Source organism: Spodoptera frugiperda, chromosome 27 (genome assembly GCF_023101765.2).
Source record: "Spodoptera frugiperda isolate SF20-4 chromosome 27, AGI-APGP_CSIRO_Sfru_2.0, whole genome shotgun sequence".
In the NCBI taxonomy this organism is placed as follows: Eukaryota; Metazoa; Arthropoda; class Insecta; order Lepidoptera; family Noctuidae; genus Spodoptera; species Spodoptera frugiperda.
The window spans coordinates 5,910,344-5,931,774 of NC_064238.1; the positions used below are offsets into that span (position 1 = coordinate 5,910,344).

The 21,431-nt window shown below is 33.6% G+C and overlaps 1 protein-coding gene across 8 annotated transcripts in view; it reads left to right on the top strand.

Moving 5' to 3' along the window:
* LOC118263406 (vascular endothelial growth factor receptor 1) overlaps positions 1–20,824 on the top strand; it is a 46,329-nt gene extending 25,505 nt beyond the window's left edge. For 5 of the 8 annotated variants that reach the window (XM_050705649.1, XM_050705650.1, XM_050705652.1 and 2 more), the window contains 13 exons: positions 76–200; positions 5,496–5,676; positions 5,916–6,164; positions 6,548–6,772; positions 7,751–7,907; positions 8,342–8,430; positions 11,092–11,124; positions 13,524–13,675; positions 14,421–14,543; positions 15,665–15,834; positions 16,370–16,514; positions 17,592–17,757; positions 19,022–20,824. In XM_050705649.1, the coding sequence (XP_050561606.1) occupies positions 76–200; positions 5,496–5,676; positions 5,916–6,164; positions 6,548–6,772; positions 7,751–7,907; positions 8,342–8,430; positions 11,092–11,124; positions 13,524–13,675; positions 14,421–14,543; positions 15,665–15,834; positions 16,370–16,514; positions 17,592–17,757; positions 19,022–19,428 (2,222 nt within the window). In that variant the 3' untranslated portion in view covers positions 19,429–20,824. Of the gene's footprint in view, positions 1–75; positions 201–5,495; positions 5,677–5,915; positions 6,165–6,547; positions 6,773–7,750; positions 7,908–8,341; positions 8,431–11,091; positions 11,125–13,523; positions 13,676–14,420; positions 14,544–15,664; positions 15,835–16,369; positions 16,515–17,591; positions 17,758–18,762; positions 18,810–19,021 lie in introns of all 8 variants that reach the window. The other 3 variants (XM_050705651.1, XM_050705653.1, XM_050705654.1) reach the window with 2 other exon arrangements.
* Positions 20,825–21,431: the final 607 nt, after the last annotated feature.

Sequence of the window (21,431 nt, forward strand, 5' to 3'; positions counted from 1 at the left end):
GTATACTGAGCATGTCCAACAAATAAAAATTAAACTTTTGCAGTTTCTAAGTAGACAATGTTTTTATATTTGCAGCTCTTCAATCACCAATTATAAAAATACCAGAAGATGATCAGGCCATAGAAGTAGTGACTTATCAAGAGGTAGAGCTGACTTGTCAAGCCGAGGGTGTGCCGCCGCCTAAATTAGAGTGGCACAAGGTAAAGTTTGACGTAACATTGTTTTATTTACTCACTGTATTATGAAGTAACGGGGTTTTAACTACCACTCCCAGGGTCCCACTACGTTTTAGTGTTATTAAGATCTCCGCCCTACGGAAATATTGTTGTTATCTACAATTGTGATCGTGATTATTATATCTTTGATTACTATGGACAGAGAATTGAAGAAAATTACAAAAATTAAGGCAATGTTCATTATGAAAATTCTGAATTCATTGTAGTTATTTTTAAACCGATTTAGAGCTGAAATATTAAAAAATGTGCACTTATTAACTAACTTTTTATTTATAGTATAAACTGTTTTTTTATTTATATAAGGTTTCCTAAAAGTATCTGCCACAGCTTTAATGGGAGGTGTTAGAAGATTACAATAGTATTATATAAATTATTGATTATGAGTATTTTTTTTTGTCACACAAAAAGTCTACGTATGAGTTTGTAAAGAAACTGCTATGTCTTGCACTGTCTCTGTCGCTTCAATTGTTTTCATTGAAGAAGCGACGCCTCGAGCGTATTTGTGAGCCACTTTATTAACCCCCGACGCAAAAAGAGGGGTGTTATAAGTTTGACGTGTCTGTCTGTCTGTCTGTCTGTCTGTCTGTCTGTCTGTCTGTCTGTCTGTCTGTCTGTCTGTCTGTCTGTCTGTGGCATCATAACTCCCGAACGGATGCAGTGATTTCAATTTAGTTTTTTTCGTATGAAAGGGGACTTATGTGCGAGTGTTCTTAGACATGTTTGATGAAAATCGGTTGAGCCGTTTTAAAGTTATGGGCGATGAAAGTGGGGAGAGTAGCCGAAGGTCTGCAAATATACTGGGATGGGGTCTCAAATTAAACCGCACTGAAAGAAGATATTGAAAGATATTATTTTTTCGTATTACCAAAAATAAAAAAATAAATAAATAATTAAAAAAATAAAAATTTAATTAAAAATTTAATTACAAAAACATAAAATTTTCAATTTAACGTTTTATTATAAACAAAAAATCTTGCACCAATGTAATCTTTAGCCTACTTATAAAAACAAAAACTAGTAATTAATAAGTCAAAAAAATAAATAAAAGTGAACGAGCTTGACCTTAGATGTAATCTTTACCTTAACAAGAATCGAAATTATAGTAAGTATATGTAATATGCTAAGCCTAACTCAACCTAACCTGCCAAGCCTAACAAACCTACCTATAAAAAGTATAAAATAAAAAATTAAATTAAAAATTTAAAAAACCCCCGACATAAAAACTTAATTTCCCTTTAAAAAGTAAAAAATAATAAAAGAAACTTAATCTTAAAGTACCTAAGAATGTACTAATAATTCTAAACAAAAATACGTCACGTTGGGGGACCGCATTCTTACGGACTGCACACCGCCGCCCGCGCCGCTATATTTCTATTTTCTGCGTTATAGTTAAGTACTTAAACATCAATTTACTTTAATATACACCAAGCATGTGATACTTATGAACAAATCTATACATATAATAAAATCGTAGAAAAGTGCTGTCTGTACATTGAAAATAAAAATAAAAAAAATAGCAGGGGTTATTGTTATGTCGATGTCGAACCCAAAAATGTAATTAACTTTTTTTTGTCTGTTTGTCTGTTTGTCTGTTTGTCTGTTTGTCTGTTTGTCTGTTTGTCTGTTTGTCTGTTTGTCTGTTTGTCTGTTTGTCTGTTTGTCTGTTCGTCTGTGCGCGCTAATCTCAGAAACGGCTGATCCGAGTTGGATGCGGTTTTCACGAATATATTGTGGGATGCTTAAATTTACATTTAGTGTTTGTTTCATGTCAATCGGTTCATAAATAAAAAAGTTATGTCAAATTAAAGAATCACGTCGAACATTCTATGCTTATACCATTAATCTCCGCAACTATTTGACGGATTTGGTTGAAATTTGGTACAGATATAGTTTAGAACCTTAGAAAGGACATAGATATATTTTTATTTCAAAAATCAAAAAATAAAAATAAGAAATAAATTATTTATAAATAATTCTATGTCGATCGTTACACGACTTCGGTTCATGTTATTGTTTTAATTCATCGAAAAAAAGTAAATAAATAGTAAAAAGGTATGGAAAAAATAATATCAATATAATAAAACATTTAGTACAAAGAAAATGCTCTAACAGAGTATAGATAATTCTATGTCGATCGTTACACGACTTCGGTTCATGTTATTGTTTTAATTCATCGAAAAAAAGTAAATAAATAGTAAAAAGGTATGAAAAAAATAATATCAATATAATTAAACTTTTAGTACAAAGAAAATGCCCGAACGGAGTATAAATAAATAATCCAAGTTGTCTTTATCCTCGATAGATCGAAATAGATCGCGCTATGGTTTCGTTACATTCATTTGGTTGGGTATCGGCCGAGCGCTTCGGTACTATCGTAGAAAAAGTGTATTATCAGTCGTATGATTATTTGTCTGTAGTGGTCCTGCTGTTTCGTATATTCTAAATTGGTTTCGTTGTATTTGTCAATTAATAAGTTTATTTGTTGGGTTTTCCTGGTTTTTTGGTTAAACTATTTAACGTAGGTTTAGTTTGATATCGATTATTAGTAGTTACTGTAGTTAGTTTTTTTAATAAAATTGTAAGTCTAATTTATAAATTAATTAGATTAGATTTAAGTCGTTTCTTTTAAATTATTTAGTTTAAGCTTGGTTATTATAGCATAGAGGATAGGTTGTAATATAGTTTCTTTTTTAATTGTTATAAATTCGTAATTCGTAGCTTTCTTTAGTTTTAAGTTAGTTTAAGTCCGTTTTTAAACTATTTTTTCAATGCCCTAAGTGAGTATACATCTATTAAATTCAAACGCAGAGCTCATTATGTTGATTTTTGAAGAGTTCCCTGGAATATCTTCCACATCTCATTTTTGAAGAGATCCCGCGAGATCGGGAACTATGTGGTTAAAACCAAAAATTTGCCGGAAGTCACTATTCCACGCGAACGAAGTCGCGGGCAATCGTAGATAAGTAAGAAATAATTAGGAGCGGTACCCCAACGCGACGTATTTTTGTTTAGAACTATTAGTACATTCTTAGGTACTTTAAGATTAAGTTTCTTTTATTATTTTTTACTTTTTAAAGGGAAATTAAGTTTTTATGTCGGGGGTTTTGCAGAGTCGAGTCATAGTTTATTTAACTTCTTTGTGTTCTCAAATTGAATTAATTGGTTCGGAGTACGTTTCTTCACTATTGTATATTTTCGAATATAACACTACCTCCCATTAAAGCCGTGGCAGATACTTTTAGAACACCTTATACACTAGGCTATATGTATATGTGTCAAAATCTATATACAGGGTGACTTTGAATTCGACGTATTCCTCTCGGGAGGTGATAATACAACTAATTTCCTACAAAATTAGCCCTGAGGTCCTTGGGCGGAAAGTGGCTAGTTTCTGAGATATTCAACATTTTTGGTTTTGGTAAAAAAATCCCGATTTGATTACAAAAACATCAATAAATAAAAAAATACTTGTTGGATTTTAGTAGTTTTAGTTTTAATCAGTTGCCAATACATCAGTTATCATTTATAAATACTAATAATGGCAGAAATATCATTCGTTTTAAAATAGCAAGTAATTTCTTATCAAATTTTGTTTTGTGTCACTAATTTGGTCGATAGAAAACTGGATTTATTTCAAAAAAAATGTATGGCACTAAGCGTACAAACTATTAGAAAAACTTCCTTGGTTTATTAGCTACCCAGAAACGTAAAATTATTTCCAAAATTCTCAAAAACAAATGAATTAATTGATGATAAGTAAAGTGTAAAGAGAAAAAGGGAAATTTCAAAAACATCTTTATTTGCAAAATTTTGTTCAAAGTGACCTTTCCTATGACGAATACATGCCCGAATATGCTTCCTTATCTCTATGACGGTCACTCTTGGACTGAATATGTGTCTTATTTCGTCATCATCTTCAAATATGTTTTGAAGAAGAATTTCGATGCACGGCCAATTCGCTCTGCATAAACAAGAGATTTCATGTAAAAATTAACCGGCGTTAGATTCTGGATCCGCGCTTGCCATGTAGTTGGACCTCCGTGTCAATATAATGCCTGGGAACCAAGGTATCTAACCATTGCCCCACAGTAGTTCGATAGTGCGCTGGATAAACTAACACAATATCCATTATTAGCCCCAAAAAAGTCAACGAAATCCGAAACAAGCAAAACCATCGGGTTCGCGCGTACGGTTTTAATTCAAATGTTTGCATGGGTATCATAAATAATTATTTGATTGGACCCTATCTTTCATCCAACAATTTAAATGGTGAGAATTATGAAGAATTTTTAAGGAATGAGCTATTTAAATTTGAATTTAGAAACAAGATGAATTAACTTATTCTACTTATTGAATTAATTTATTAATGTGATTGACGAATTTATTCCACACGACGATTGTCAAGTGCATTACGAACTACTGTGCGGCAATGGTCGGATACATTGATTCTCAGGCATTGGATTAGTAGGGCGGTCCAACTACATGGCATGCACAATGACCAGAACCTAACGCCGGTTGATTTTTACATGAAGTCCCTTGTTTATACAGACGGAATTGGCCGTGTATCGAAATTCTTCTCCGAAACATATTTGAAGATTATGACGAAATAAGACGCATATTCAGGCAAAGAGTGACCGTCATAGGGATAAAGAAGCGTGTTCGGGCATGTTTTCGTCATAGGGGAGGTCACTTTGAACAAAATTTTGCAAATAAAGATGTTTATGAAATTGCCCCTTTTCTCTTTACACTCTACTTATCATCAATTAATTCATTTGTTTTTGAGAATTTTGTAAATAATTTTACGTTTCTGGGTAGCTAATAAACCAAGGAAGTTTTTCTAATAGTTTGTACGCTTAGTGTCATATATTTTTTTTTTAATAAATCCAGTTTTCTCTTGACCAAATTAGTGACACAAAACAAAATTTGATAAGAAATTACTTGCTATTTTAAAACGAATGATATTTCTAGCAATTTTAGTATTTATAAATTATAACTAATGTATTGGCAACTGATTAAAACTAAAACTACTAAAATCCAACAAGTATTTTTTTATTTATTGATGTTTTTGTAATCAAATCGGGATTTTTTTACCAAAACCAAAAATGTTGAATATCTCAGAAACTAGCCACTTTCCGCCCAAGGACCTCAGGGCTAATTTTGTAGGAAATTAGTTGTATTATCACCTCCCGAGAGGAATACGTCGAATTCAAAGTCACCCTGTATATCTTGTATCTTATCCTATCTATATATCTTTACCAGGATGGCGTTTTGATGGACAATGAAACAAATGCAAAAATTTACATTCATGAGATCAATCGTACTATAGTGAACTCATCGATTCGAATAGATCGGCTGCTAGAAGAAAACCAAGGAACCTATGAATGTTTAGCTATCAGCGCTGGACTCACAGCAACCCGTCTCTATACGGTTGCATTGAAAGGTAGGTATTTTATAAACTATGTATTATTTATTTATTCCAAACAGTTCCTCCTGTTTAGGTAGATTTACCCAAAACATGAATTAAGTACTGATGTTGAAACCTTCAATAAAGCTCTAAAAAAGGTTTTTTTGCATTATTCTTTTATATCCGTTTTCTTTAAAAATACAGAGGAACCTAAGTATATTTAAAGTGATCGTTTCAACCAAATTACATATTATACATTTTTTGTTATTTTTCAGCATCGTCCTACGAATTATATTTGAGCATTATTCTTGTCGTCATTTTTGTTTTAATCATCGTGGTTCTGTACCTCATGTGGAGAGTCAGAAAGGATACTCAATTCAGAAAAGAATTGAAGGCATCTGGTCTTCTGTACTTCAATGAAGGAGCTACAAAATCGCTGAACCCTGATCTGGGCATTGACGAACAAGCCGATCTGCTGCCATATGACGAAAAATTTGAATTTCCTGCCGATAAATTAATTCTTGGTAAGATCTATCTATCTGGTCTAGTTTGCGCATGCCCACTAAATTAAATTAAATTAGTCTATATTATGTGCTATCTGTCTGCTATATCGGGTACCAATTGGTGACCAATAGAAACCATTAATATTGATTTAGGAACCGAATTAAATTACATAAGTGTGGAGGGTGTTACCGGAGGCCCAGTACCCCCTTCCCAATCTTCCCAATCCCCGATTCCCGAACAACAACCCTTAAATTCCTAACCCCCAAAAAGCCGGTAACGCACTTGTAACGGCTCTGGTGTTTCTGCTTACCATCAGGTGATACGTCTGCTCGTTTACCGTGCAGCGTACCGTGTTTCATAAAAAAAAAGTTTGAATATAACAAATGATTTGTAAATGTTGTAGGTAAACAGCTCGGTGCAGGTGCATTTGGCGTAGTGTACAAGGCGGACGCACGTGGTATCATTAACGCTGAAGAAACAACCGAGGTGGCTGTGAAGATGGTTAAGAAAACGGCAGACAACATGTACATCAAAGCATTGGCCTCCGAACTAAAAATAATGGTGCACTTGGGCAAACACATAAACATTGTGAACCTACTCGGAGCGTGCACGAAGAATGTTGTGAAACGTAAGATTCTTGTGTTGTTAATATTACATAGTAAATATTATTTCTTCTTGTACAACTTACAAATACTGCTTTTCTGTTATTTCAAACCTAACAATAAATTTTGTGTCCACCTCCTTGAAAGAACAGGGATATTTTGTTTAAGAATTATAAACAAAAGTAGCCGTGTAATTTCCCAGTTTAATGATAAATATAATATCACTGAGTGCAGAAAACATATTATACCAATGTATGTTATTAATTAAAACCAAGCAGCAATTGAAATGCAAATAAATAGCAGTAAATACTTGCTCACCAGGAACAACCTAAGATATTTATTAGTATAAAAACCCATTTATTACACCATAATAGGTATTTTATTACATCATTAGGAAGGATCAACAAATTGGCTATAGGCTTACGTAAAGGTCCTTTCAATGCTTTCTGCTGACTCACTTTTATTAGACTCCGTCAAGGTAATCGTATTACTTCATAGAATTTAATTTGTAAAGAAAAATTGCTATAACCTTCCATTTATAAAAAAAAAATAAGCAAATATAGTCATTACTGCAAAGATTTTAAAGTTTACTGCATCATGTATGCGTATGATTATACCTGTACAATAGGGTAGTTTCCTTAGTAAAAAATAAATGAGTTCGACTTTTCAATACAACAAAATATTCAAAAACAATCGTATTTTCATTTTTTTTTTTAAATAAGTCTGGTTTATGACGTAAAAATCTGGTGACGTCATATCGTACAATTTCATACAAAATTCATAGAAAATATCGATTTTGACGTTTCAAAAAAAACGTATTGAAATTGGCTAGTAGAAAACTAGCCTATTATCTAACTCTGTTATACAAAATAGTGGTATTGCTAAATCTTCCACAAATGCATGATACCTACTATCAAACAAAAAGATTTTTCCAAAGCTTCAATAAGTGTGATCAAACAAAACTGTATAAACAGTACTAATAAAAGATAATTTGGTAATTCCAGGCGAGTTGATAGTGATTGTAGAATATTGCAAGTTCGGTAATATCCACAATTACATGCAGAGGCACCGCGAGGTGTTCATTGATCAGCTCACTGACAACAAGGAGAAGAATCTAGGAAGAGTCAACAGAGGATTCTCTAGCAGCAGTGGAAGTACTGGGTGAGTGATATAAAATAATATAGTGATGATGGTGATAATAGTGATAATGGTGATGATGATAATGTTGATGTGTGATTGTAAACTATGTTTTAAAGAAACAAAGTTTAGGTTCGCTTGTCATCTTTAAGTTCTTGCTATGCAGCTAGACGTTAGCTAGGGAGTAGCTTGAGTGTTCGTAAATAATCAATTGCCTAAACATAGGCATAGTTCCTCAACTTTAACAATAATTTCGTCGAATAAAAATAAAAAAAAACCCAAGATCAAAAAGACATTCAGAGATGTGACAATTCCGCTAGAATATGGGCCTGCTCTACATAAGACAGTATACTCCAGTCTCCACGCAAGACACACGTATTGCTAGTATACCAACAAGTACACAATATAACGTGTAAAGTATGAATATCAGAAAATAATAACACTTTTTTTGTTCACAGTGCACACTCGGACTATTTTGCTTCATGCACACAGGACACCGACCATACATTTGTCAACACGGCTAATACTAACCGATCGACAAGAAAAGGTAAATATATTATGCTTTGTTAAATAAATGTCAAGGACGGACGACAAATTATTATAATACAGACAAGCCACTGCCACTAGCAAAAAAACAGCTCATACATATTTTTTAGTACAGCAACAATAAGATAAAAACTGAATAAGTATGTACATATGTACGTGGGCTGTAGCCTGATTGATTTAGAATAGATGTAGCAAAAAGAGTGGGTTATTGAAATATTATTTTTAAATTAGTTAAAGATGAATCTAACATCATGTTGACGGTTCAAAAGTTTAATTGGAATAAATGATTTGACATCGATATCGACAGAGAATCCCCAACAAGCAAAGTAATCCTATAAGGAAATATTATAAGTCTGTCACTACTAATAACGCTCTTGTAAAGGCATTGCGGTAGACTTTTTAACTTATAATAGCATTTGCCAAGCCTTAACATACTCAAGTGCATTTGTTTTTATATCTCGGTCTTGTAGTTCGCTACAAGACTGATCTCTAAAACATTTATAGGACATTTTTACTAGTAATAGCATTTCACAAGCATACATATACTCAAGAGTAATAGCCTTTATAACTCAGTCTTTTAGTTAACTATAAGATTATCTTTTAGGACACTTTAAGGAATAAGTCTCCTATAATTGTTTGAAGTAAGACTAAATAATCCTGAATAATATTTTGATCCTATAGTAGCATTTTGTGAGAGAAAATGATATTATAACATACTTAGCTGAAACGATTACAAGTTTGTGCCATCATAGTCTTGCTCGAGACTCTTTTAAATCTAATAGTACTTAAAAAGAGAGCTATAAGATCAAAAAGGTTTATAAGATAGTAGATCAATCACTTTACTAGTAAACAACAGGATCGGGATATAAATCAAGCGCGTCAAGTGCAAACACAGGTGAAGTAATTGAGGGTTCCGCGATCAATAATATTTTTTCATTCTTTTCCCACTACTCAGAAAGTAAAGAAGTTGAAAATTGGGAAGAAGAATACGATTTAAATAACGCAGAGACCACTGACTATAAAAAAATAACAAATGTCAAAAAAAAATATTACCCGATAAAATTATTTTAACATTAAAAAATTAAGTACTTATGGGTGTGTTTAAAAAATATGTGGATACAAAATCAGTAACAAATTGTGCATTCATCCTCGATGTAATGGTCATATATACTGTACTGGGAGCAAATCGGGCACCAAAAAAGATTTGATGCAATAAAACTATTATGTTTTCTTGACTACAAACGAAATGAGTAGGTCTATACATATTGTTTATATAAACTGGAAATCCACACCCATTGCAGCTTTCGGATAACACAAAATGTGTATTTGTCCAAGGCCATCTTATATTTGTAAGTAAAATCAAAGAAGATTTTGTCAAAAAACAGTCGACATCAGAGATGGTCGTATCAGAAATACGACCATCTTGTTAATTAAATCCTAAAAAAGGAAAATCGATCATTAACAGGCAGACTTCAAGGGAACCCTAATTTGTTTTAAAATGGAGGAGAGTTATCTGGACAGAAACTGTTACAAATACTAATTTACCTATAATGATTCTATAAAGTACTTAACGAAGAGCAATTTTAAAACATGGCGGATATTCATGACATTGTTGAAATAATTAATTTACAATAATATACTAATGTGCTATTTTTCGGAGGGCATTGTGAAATTAACTAAATTTTGGTACACATTTACAGTAAATATGACTTTCCCACGGGTTCACACCCTATATTTTAAATGTATTATTAGTTATATTTTACAATAACACAAAATAATAGTTACGTTTTTATTAAAAATAAATGACTACAGAACAACCGGCACCATGACCCGAAGCAACAACAAAAATAACCTCTTAAAATATACTTATAACTAATAACTAAGTACATTACTAGTGCCATATAAACAAGATTGCTTTAGTAAGATACTTATGTCAGATACTAACAAGAGCGTTTGTACTTGTAATTGTGTAGTCTCATAACATTATAGAAGCTATTGCGCTTAGTCAAGTATATTATAGGGCTTAGTAACATTTTATAAGTTGATTATAAGATAGATATAGAAATAACTGATCTTATAACTGCGCCCAAATCCAGCTTTGTAGAATGCTACAAGTTTCTTATAAGTGAAAATAAAAGTAGTCTTGAGATCGTTTTAAGTACTGATTTTGCTAGTTGGGTCTTATACAATTACCGTTCTGGCAGTGATTGGCCTGATTGTTTGTAGAATTTATTGGCTTCAAAGAAACGGTGAAGTCTACCGTACCCATACATCTCTCATTATCAATAAAATTTAGTTACATATCTAATCATAATTCTATTAGAATAGAATCAGGCGTTACTTTGCGGAAATCCATGCTACACTAACAATACAATAATATTTTTAGTTTTATTCCGCTTATACATGTATTTTTAACATGCGGTGCGCAGCACCGCCCTCCCGCCGGCAATTAATTCCTCATGTAGCAGAGGTGCAACATAAAAACACACACATAACATGCAATATACCACTCGACATATGTTTCGCTCCTCCACGGAGCATCCTCAGGAGGTGTTGACTCGGCGGTTTCGAGCTGCGGAATTAAAACTAAAAATCTTATTGTATTGTTACTATATCTAATGATGTTTAGTACATCTCAAAACACTTACCCTTCTTTTACCAGACAATCAAAATCAGCAAGTGGAGTTCGTAAAAGGTAACTTTTTGGGGTATATTTTGGAACGTATTTCGCACTAAAACTGAGTTTTTTTCGTTCAGTAATTACTGTGATGTTGATGTTGTCTGATTTATTATCACTGTGATAATACGTAATTGCATTTACACGTTATCTTTTCTGTAATTTTATGATTTATTTTGTGCACATAATGTTTTTGTTACATTAAACTTATCGCTTGTAACTAATTGCACTGGCTTTACGAGCTCTGATATTATTAAGCGTAGATGACTTTTGAGGTAATATTTTATATCTGATTTTGAATGTGTTATTATGTATCTCATAATTTTTCGCGGAGATAGTAGAAGTTTTTTTTTTTACTTTTTGCCACTAATATTATAATAGGCATGCTTTTTATTACCTTGGGCCTATCTAAGTATACAGGTGTGTGTGTGTGTAGTGTACCATAAATCACTAGTGGCAATGAAATATTTTCAATATTTAGTCTAATACCAGGTTCAGTTTCTATTTTAAGAACCAAGTTTGTATGTACAGTAGACAGTCGGTCAACCTTCTTCAACCTGTAATTTTATTCATTCGATTTTTAACTTTATGTCAAAAGAATAAAATTGAAAACGTAGTAAAGAATATTAAAAAGAAGGTGTAGGTTGATCTGCTGGTCATTGTACAATAGCCGTCTTCTACAATTAATCAGTGTTCGAAATCTCCTGACAAAATAGTTCGATGCTGCAATGGCACCTTACGCCTCGCCATTTACTCTTTTCTGTTCAACTTATTTTAATTGTTTCTAACATTTTACTGCATAAATGTATGTCTTTTTAAATTAATTTAAACAAGCTAAGTATTAACCACCATTATAAGGATAATTATTTAAATGTACATGCTTTGACGTGCCTACATACTTATTGATAATAATATACGTAGGTATTATAAATATTCGATCAAGGTACACACTACACATCAAGTTATAAAAACCAGTATAAACTGACCCTTGAAAATACGAACAGATTATACAAAGCGAGACTTCGACAAATTGGTTTTGTATGGCTTCATGTGTCGCTTATAGGCTTGTTATGTTTTGACGCTAATTGTGGTAATTCTTTAGAAAATGAAATATGCATTGACGTAGTGACGTAGTTAGTATTAAAAATTTATATACTGCGGTACATACCTAATTATGTTATATATTTAATTAGTTAACGACCAAATAAAACGAAAAAAAAAAACCTCTAATAGTAGCTTTTTTACGGGGGGGAAATTATCCAATGATTTTTTCCGCCTTGAGTGAGGCAAGAGAAAGAGTCAGATTCTTACTGACTAAAATCCACCCCGTTCCTTCTCCTGCTTTGAGCCGGAGCCCCGGTAACCCGTTACGTTGTCCGCGGCTCTGGATCTAATAGTAGCTTTGACATAAATATTGTAAATCAATCTCTTTTATGAAATTAAGTACAATTTTATGGAACATCCTGTTCATCGTCTATCACATATTCCTACTCAACTCTATAAATAACTACTCTATATTGCATGGGTATATCATCTCTATATAATGGTCTAAACTGGTCATAACTAGATGGAATCAACCTACCTATTATGCAATTGTAACGTATTAGAATAGAAGTGAAACATTGAATGGTGTACAAGGATAATGTGCGGGAAAACTCGTGCATTCACGTGCAAACGTGCATACACAATTTATATTATCAATACACATAAAGAAACGGTAAAACAATGTATCCGTGCAAAAACAATAGTATGAAAAGGATATTCCCATTATTTAAAATGTTTTATTAAATAACCGAATTTCTGTTTGTTGGTTGACTTTTTACACACGCTAGTCTCCGGAACTGAAGAACAGATTTGAACAAAACTTTTTTAGTATATAGGTAACAATTTGGCCCAAGCAATAGGTAATAGGGTTATTTGTTTCGCACACTGAAATCGGGACGAAAAAGGCAGCTGTCACTGGCAGAAGTTATTTAAAAATAAATGTCACTAGGAAAACTTCTAACATGCATTGTGTTGAGTTTTAATAAACACAGCCTATCATGGTGGTTGCCCCATTTTTTTATTTTTAGACTTGCGGTCGGAATTTGTGCCGTTATATAGGGGCTTCATAATTTTTCCTTTAGTTTTGTAGTATTACTTTACTTTAGGTGCACAGTAACCATAAAAATTTTCACGATTCTTCTAGAAAGTTCTAAATCTAAAAGAGTAGAGAATAACATTTCTGTTTTCTTTTTATACTAACTATTATGAGACATACTAAATTAGGCTAAGTAGACTACGCGACGTCGCCGCGTCTGCACACGCTTCTCATGATGAAGAGTCCCTCTGTGACTCGAAACTAGTAGAGCTTTTCTCAAATAATTTACGTGTGTAAACCGTGATTTTTGTTAATGTGTTTTCTTCTTTTCTTACAGTATCCGAAGGCTATGTACAACCAGAATGGCGTACAAACTACGAGAGTGACTACAGTTTCGATGGACGCAACCCTCGCCCTCTTACCTCTCGTGACCTGCTCGTGTGGGCCTTCCAGATCGCTAGAGGCATGGAGTATCTTGCTAGCAGAAAGGTTAGTATTGAAAAAGTCTAGTAAATCTGGCAATATAGGATCCTATATTTTCTTCTTTCTCTTTCTTCTTATATTTTCTTCGTTGAAAAACAGCAGTAGCACATTAGATAATAAGTTGCCGATATTTACTGCCACGTTGGTCTAGTGGTCGCAGGAGCGCAAGGGGTCTTGGGTTCAATTCCCGGGTCTAGCAAAGTATTACAAAAAATTCTCAGTAGTAGCAAGTAGAGTCTGAAATCGTGCCCAGTAAAAAGTGGGTGTATATTGTACAGCGGCATTATACGCCGTAATGTGCACCTAGGCCTATCCCGTCGCGCACAAAAGGTGTGACGTTGCAAAAAGACGTTTACGTGTAATTAAGAATGATGAAGTTAAGTCTATTGTGTATCTACAAAGTGCACAAGAACAGATATTCCACTCATTGTCATGTGTTGTCAAGGAAAATTATTACGATGCCTGTATTTTCCTGGTACATATTTCTACCCGCATTTCGAAACTAACTTGCTTATTATTGCACTCTTATGTAACAACCATGTTATTGAATATAGTCTAGACTGTGGCCTTAGTATGAGTTTGCTTTACGTTTAAATTAATCGAAACGAGATCTCGTTCGGCGCTCTGATTGGTTGGTTTATTCGAGCCGGCCAATCAGAGCGCTGAATGTGCTCTCGTTTCGATTACTTTAAACGCAAACCAAAGTCATACTAGGGGTATTGACTATGACTTATTATCTTTAATTCATCAGGTCCTTCACGGTGATTTAGCAGCAAGAAACGTATTGTTAGCTGAAGACAACATTGTGAAGATTTGTGACTTCGGTCTCGCTCGAAGCATATATAAAAACGATGAATATCAAAAGAAAGAAAACGTGAGTACTCACATGATTTTACAATGATCTCTATTATGTACGAAGGTCATCTTGCAAGTAAACACTTATTTTGATAGATGGAGCTAAAGTATTGCATAGTATATAAGACTTCATTCATAATTATTAGTGCGCTTTTTTATAATTACACTAAAAAGTAAATGTTGTAAACAATTGTTTACATCTAATTCAAACATTGCTGTAAACATTTGTACATAGTTGTGAAACTTAAGTTGTATTAATGTCTGGTGCTGCGGACTATCCTACCGGGGCTCCAGCTCGAAAAGCAAGAGAAGGAACGAGGTGGTTTTTAGTCAGTAAGAGTCTAACACATCTATTTCCTCTCGGCTCCTCACCCTAAGGCGGAAAAGGTAGGAAAGTCATTCAGTAAGATAACATTCTCGCCTCACCCCCATTGGAAGATTTAAAAAAAGTTGTATTCATGTAATTATTCCAGTTGTTTGTCCATTATATTAAGTAAAAAAGAATACGATAGTCAATCTGTAATCTGCAAATGTAATGATGTTATCACTAAAGGTGTGCGTGCGTATCCCACACGCTTGTGTATTCCTTTGGGAGATCGCAGAGCCGATACGAACAGTCGGACAAAGAATTTTGGAAGCGATTCCTTTTTCGAGGAGGTTTTGTCGATACGTGCTGGCATGCATAATAAATAGGATCATGGTGTAGATCCATGAACCACAAAAAAAACTTGCCTACAAAGCACTTAGTAATAATTGAGCAATAGGAAAATATGTGTTTAATATATGGGGTAATGAACTTGATTCTCAATAGTCATGCTCTTTTTATGTATAATAATTTAAAGTATAAAGGTAACTCATGATTTAGTCTTAAAAGCACCAACTGAATTAACAAGCCATCAATAAACTTATAAATTTTACAAAAAAATCTTAGGAGGGATTGTCTTAAATTACGATTTTAGGAATACTATTACGGGAATATACATGGTATTATTTCGCGTTAAAAACCTCAAAATCTGAAAAAAAATGCTATTTTCCCTATTTATATTCCCTAATTATAGCGTATGTACTCCATTTATGGTTTTTTAATGTAAAGAGGTACAATCTTCGATCATTTTTTATATTAATTGTTTATACTTCCAGTGTCTCCTGCCTGTCAAGTGGCTGGCCATCGAGTGTATGACGGACCGCATATTCTCCACCCAGTCAGACGTGTGGTCATTCGGCATCGTGCTGTGGGAGCTGTTCTCCCTGGCCAAGACACCCTACCCGAATATCAGCCCCGCTCATTTACTGCAGTGGCTTTCTGAAGGGTGAGTAAACTTGGGCAGTAAATAAAAATTTGTAATAAAAATATCTGAACCAATTTTTCTAATTCAAAAACCGTTCACACAAAGACCAAAGTTCAATTCAACGTCTGTTAAGGGTAAGCGTCCACAGACCCGCATTATACGTATCGTACGCATTCCGTATGACGTCATTTATCTAATTAGGCATTGCTGCCAATGGGGTCCATAAGATGCGGATCAGTGGACGCAGTTGTAGGAGTTTCTATACAAGGCAAACTAAAATTCGTTGCGTGTGATGCGTACGATACGGGCCTGTGGACGCGTACCTTTAGGTATGTATTTTTTTCATGGTAGGAAACGATCAATATGGTACGCCTGATGGTAAACAATTGCCGTCCGTTTACACCCACAATACCATAGGAGTTACAAAAGCGTCACCGGCCTTTCGGGGATTAGGGACTTTAGGATTGGGTCTTCTAAATTGACCTGGACTAAGTTTAAAGCTATAGAATTCCAGATTACCGAAACAAAGACTAACAATGAAGTTTAATGTTTTCAGCAAACGTCTAGAGAAACCACCGTATGCAGATGATCGGCTGTATAACGTGATGATGAGGTGCTGGGAACAGAAACCAACGAGCAGGCCTTCCTTTTCTCAGTTGCAAGAAATACTCGGCGGTTTCCTAGAGGATAATGTGAGAAATGTAAGTCAAAATTAGAACATAATAATAAATCGATTTATTTTATAAAAGACTACAAGCTAAAGTGTCTGAGTCTGTGTTTCCTGATGGGTATAACCTGGGTGTCTTCAAAGCCCGAGTGAATAGGTTGCTTATGGGCAGACGTGCTCCACCGTAGGCCGCATCATCACTTACCATCAGGCGAGATAGCGGCCAAACGTCGGCCCATTTAACATTAAAAAAAAAAGTTTTTTAAAACGACTAACCTAACAAACTCTAAAGGAAGTTGTTATTTGTGAGCAGTTACGATATCAATTGTATCTACCTTCATTAGTAGTAGATAATATGCACGCAAAGTCGCGTGCAATTTTCTGGTATTACCGATAACCGATGGTTATTTTCATTAAAAACTATGAATACTTACAATAATTATACTTCGACACTTTGGTTAAATAGCTACACAATTAATATTGACCCAGTTCTATTTATTATAATTATTATTTCTTATTTATAGAATTACTTATAATTAACTAGTAAAATAACATAGATATTCATAAAAGGAATGTGGTTTAATAACGTAGTAATTAAAACGAATTAATTTCCTTCCTTTTTAACCGATGTTGTAGGTACCACAGTAGACCATTATAGGAATTAATATTTTTAATATTTTTAACTCTTCCTTGTTAACACTAAATAAAAATATTAATTTCCACGCCACCTTGTATCCATACGAAGAAACTAATGGACTGGGTTTTAACATCAACCTTTTAGCAATCTTAGCTAGCGTTTGTAGTTTCTGTTTTATACAACAGATGTCGCTAGCGTCTTTATTGGAACCAAAACTTGTAAAACTTAGAAGTTATTAAACTTTTAGGATTAACTTAATCTCAGGTTATTTTTGTAATAATATTACTAGGTTGCTCATAGAAATATAGTTTAGTAGAACACCTAAAAGGTAATTATAGGTATGTATAAACCTAATAGAAACAGGTATTACCTAATAAGGCCATACTCAATTAACTACTATTTTTCTATAACATGTAGCTTTTCAGAATTTGCATAAAATATTTTTGGTTTATTCTAAATTATGTTTTTTTCTAGCACTACGTCGACCTAAATACGGCATACATGGACACGAATGTGAAGCCTGGCGGTGAGGATTACCTGGCCATGGTTTGCGCGCCAGACTACAATAACCTGGTCACTCCAAGTCCACACCACTACGTCAACGACAGGAGTTTCTTCCCCACCACTCCCACACAGATAGGTAAGGGACAAGTATCTTTTTTATTGTTTATTTTTGTAATGAACTAATGACGATTTCAATCATGAACTATCATTTTTGGTTAAAACACAGACTGAAGCTCAAGCATTGTCTATACTTAGATGTTCGAATAACTCATTATAATTATGTATCCAGGTTTACTCTCTGAAACTAAATTAATTACCTATGTCTTCAATAAGAGGACTAATGCAGTCTATCTTGCTAATAAGATAAACTTAATAATGTAAATCAAGATTACACTGGATCAGTAATCAATTGACTGTATAAGTAATAAATAGCTGTTAGACTATTATCGCTAGTGGCGCCAATTGACTGGAACCAAAACAGTAAATTGTGCTAATTAACGGCCACCAAAGTGACGAATCGATACAATAGTAGAAATACTTTTGCATGTGTGTTCTATCCATCTATCCAATCACATACCTTAAAACTCACCTTTAGATTGTCTGGATAGACACAGTTATATGCCAACAGTTTGACGTTGACAGTGCCTTTGTTCCATAGTATACATAAGAGCTATTTTCGTAAATCAAGTACAATTGATGTATGGTCCGACGTACAACTGGATTTAAGCTCGAATAGATGAACTGGATAATTTACACTGTCAACGTGCCAACTCGCACCGATTAGCACCCAGCCTTACTGCTATAGATTTTTATTGCAACGCGAACATTTCGTTTCGGTTCATTGGATTAGATTGCATTAATGGAGAGTAAAAAAGAAGAATTACGTGGGACTAAATCTTAATTTTGTTTTTACAAGCTACCGAAGTTAAGAAAGGTAAAATGTTTATTTACAGCACCTAAAAGTGTAATACTGTGTATTGGAATATACATTGTAGGTTCGATTCCTACGGATAAAATGTCAACAATCAACTGTTTCCTAGACCTAGTTGTATGTTAATTACATTTGTAATCAGAGCCGTGAGGAATGTAATGAAGTACTGCCTAATATTTACGACCGTTTAATTGAATTTCCTTTTATCAGACGGAACGGCTAACACTACATTCTGATCACGCAAAATACTACAAACGGTAAATCAACGCATGTCGGTTATTGTAACTAACAAAAACTGTGTTGATACTGATCACTGCACTCTTCTACTTGTGCACACCACACCTTTAAACTAAGATAAATTAAAACTTGTTTGGTTTGGTTGGCGTAGTAGTTAGTATCCACTTATTGTGTGGCATGGTGTGTCTTCTATCTTTATTGAAATTATTCTTAACTCCATATGTAATTTCAGACGAGGAAGGCTATCTACAGATGAGTCCCGCATCAAGGCAGAACATATTCAGCCCTCGAGCTCAGGACATGAAGTTCGACTTCGACTCTCGCAAATTTAACCCGAGGGTATCGGAAGCAAGTAGCTGTGGTTCAGAACTAACGCCAATGCTTACTCTGAACAATTTGCCAGCTCGAAGCGGCTCGGAGTCCGACCACGAAGGCAACGCGTCGCCCTACCTCAACATGTGTCCCAGAATAGACGAGGAGGCAGACGACGTGTTCGAGACGAACCAAAACAATGCAAAGAACGCGCTGAACACGGCGCACACGAACCCCACGTACATCTCGTTGGACGTCGACATCGAGAAGAAGCCGAAAGATATTATTAACTCGTATATTAACGTACCGAACGGTCTAGTCAAATAATTTCATTTTGTGTACCAGAATAAGCTAATCTCATTTACTAATATATTATAGTATCTACTTATATATAACCTGCATGAATGTTACTATTACTTTGCTGTTAATTTTGATCTCTGTATTCTCTTGATGAAGTACTATTTTTCTTTCTTAATTTTCTTTTACGTAAATTTCTATTTTCTTTTCTCTTACGTAAATAATTGTTTTGTGTCTCAAGTGTTTATTTCATTTAGGGAGCTTATTTGTTGTATCCTCATTCATGTTAATAGGTTTGTATCGTAGATGTATTGTATGTACAGAAATGTTTACTTTTTGTGTAGACTGAATGATGTTGGTGACTTACTGCTTCAGCGTGAACTAGTCTGTCACCTTTGAATAATTGAGATTCGGCATGTGATGGGTGGTCAGCCTTAAAACTAAGTAGATACGGTTATGTTACAATTACACGGAATATTCCGCTATCGGTAAATCTTTATTTTCGATAGTACCATTTTAAGGAATTGTGAAAAAGTACCCATGTCTAATAAGTATGGAGAGCCACACAGTCATGTGTCGGATAAAGTGATATTTTAATATAGGTCATGTCATTGGACTCGATAGTATGAATGTAGTCAGTATCTAGACGTTCTGCGAAGCCCACCAGTAATATAAATGTGAATATTATGTTTTAAATATTCTTATTTCTACCAATACATTCCTATATATTTTTCTTTTGAATTGAAACAGTCTTATGAATTAATGTACCTTTATGTTACAAGATTTTGTTTTATGAATGTATGTATAGTATTTCCCATATTCTAGGTGATATTTATAAAATGTTATGTTCAGAACCAGATGGAAATGCTTTATGTCTGTAATTTAGACTGGATTTATAAGTACACAATTTGTTTTTTCTATGACGTATAACTACAATGTGTAGGTAGTGTTTACTTAAAAGTAATGGGATTTCCAGTTATTGTAAAAACTTCATAATGAAAAGAAAAGTTTTTAATTTAACTCTAAATACTTGTCATATTATAAATACAGAAAGAAGCATAATGATTAAATCTATTTCAGCTACGTAATTTAAGTAAATAATATATTTTAATAATATAAAATTGAGTATGTATATTTAATAGAAAACTAGGAATATTTTGGCGATCCACAAATCGACTTATATACCAAATATTGTATATTATATTGACTGTTATGTATGGTATTGATCATTGCTAAAAACTTACTATAATTTAAGCTGTGACTTCCAATTTATAGGTACTTTCCAGTACATATTTTTGAATAAGTAGAAATCTGTTGTTTTTGATCAAAGTATATTTTTGTTGTACAAACTATGTAGATGCCATATATTAAGGAACTCAGTAAAATAAAAACGAAAATATATCAATGTGATATTAAAATAATTTTACTAAGATCTTTTTATTTATTTGTGTTTCCCATTAGATTTTTTTTTTACTTTGTAACATGAATGGTTAGACATTTTCACATAGAAAAATCTTAACTGGTGATTGATTCTCAAATCTTCTCCTTGCGAGAAGAGGCCTTTGGTCAGCAGTGTGTGTGTGAATTTGCTACATATATATTTACGAGATACGTATAATGTAACTTAAATTTTAAACAGGTAAACACACTTTTGTGTGTGTCACTACCAAAGCTTATTGCTTGTTGATAGCCAAACCACTTATAGCAGCCAGGAAAAAAATTAAAAGCTATCTAATAAAAAAATGGATATTAATTAAAAATACCAGAAACAAATATTGACATTCGAAGAAATCAATCATTCACATATCCAGCGTGTCTGTAATTAATCAAAAATCCTATCTCCCAATGAATAAAAATACGACGAATCCACCCGAATGGAACTAGCAGGTAATATCTATTTTGGAAAATAGTTTTTCCATTCTCTGGTATATTTCAAGCAATCTTTACACATATTTCTGTAGCTTGATTTTTCAACATAAGGCCGGAAATTAAGGAAAAAATCGTGTGTTTTGTGTCGGCTGCTTACTTGTCCA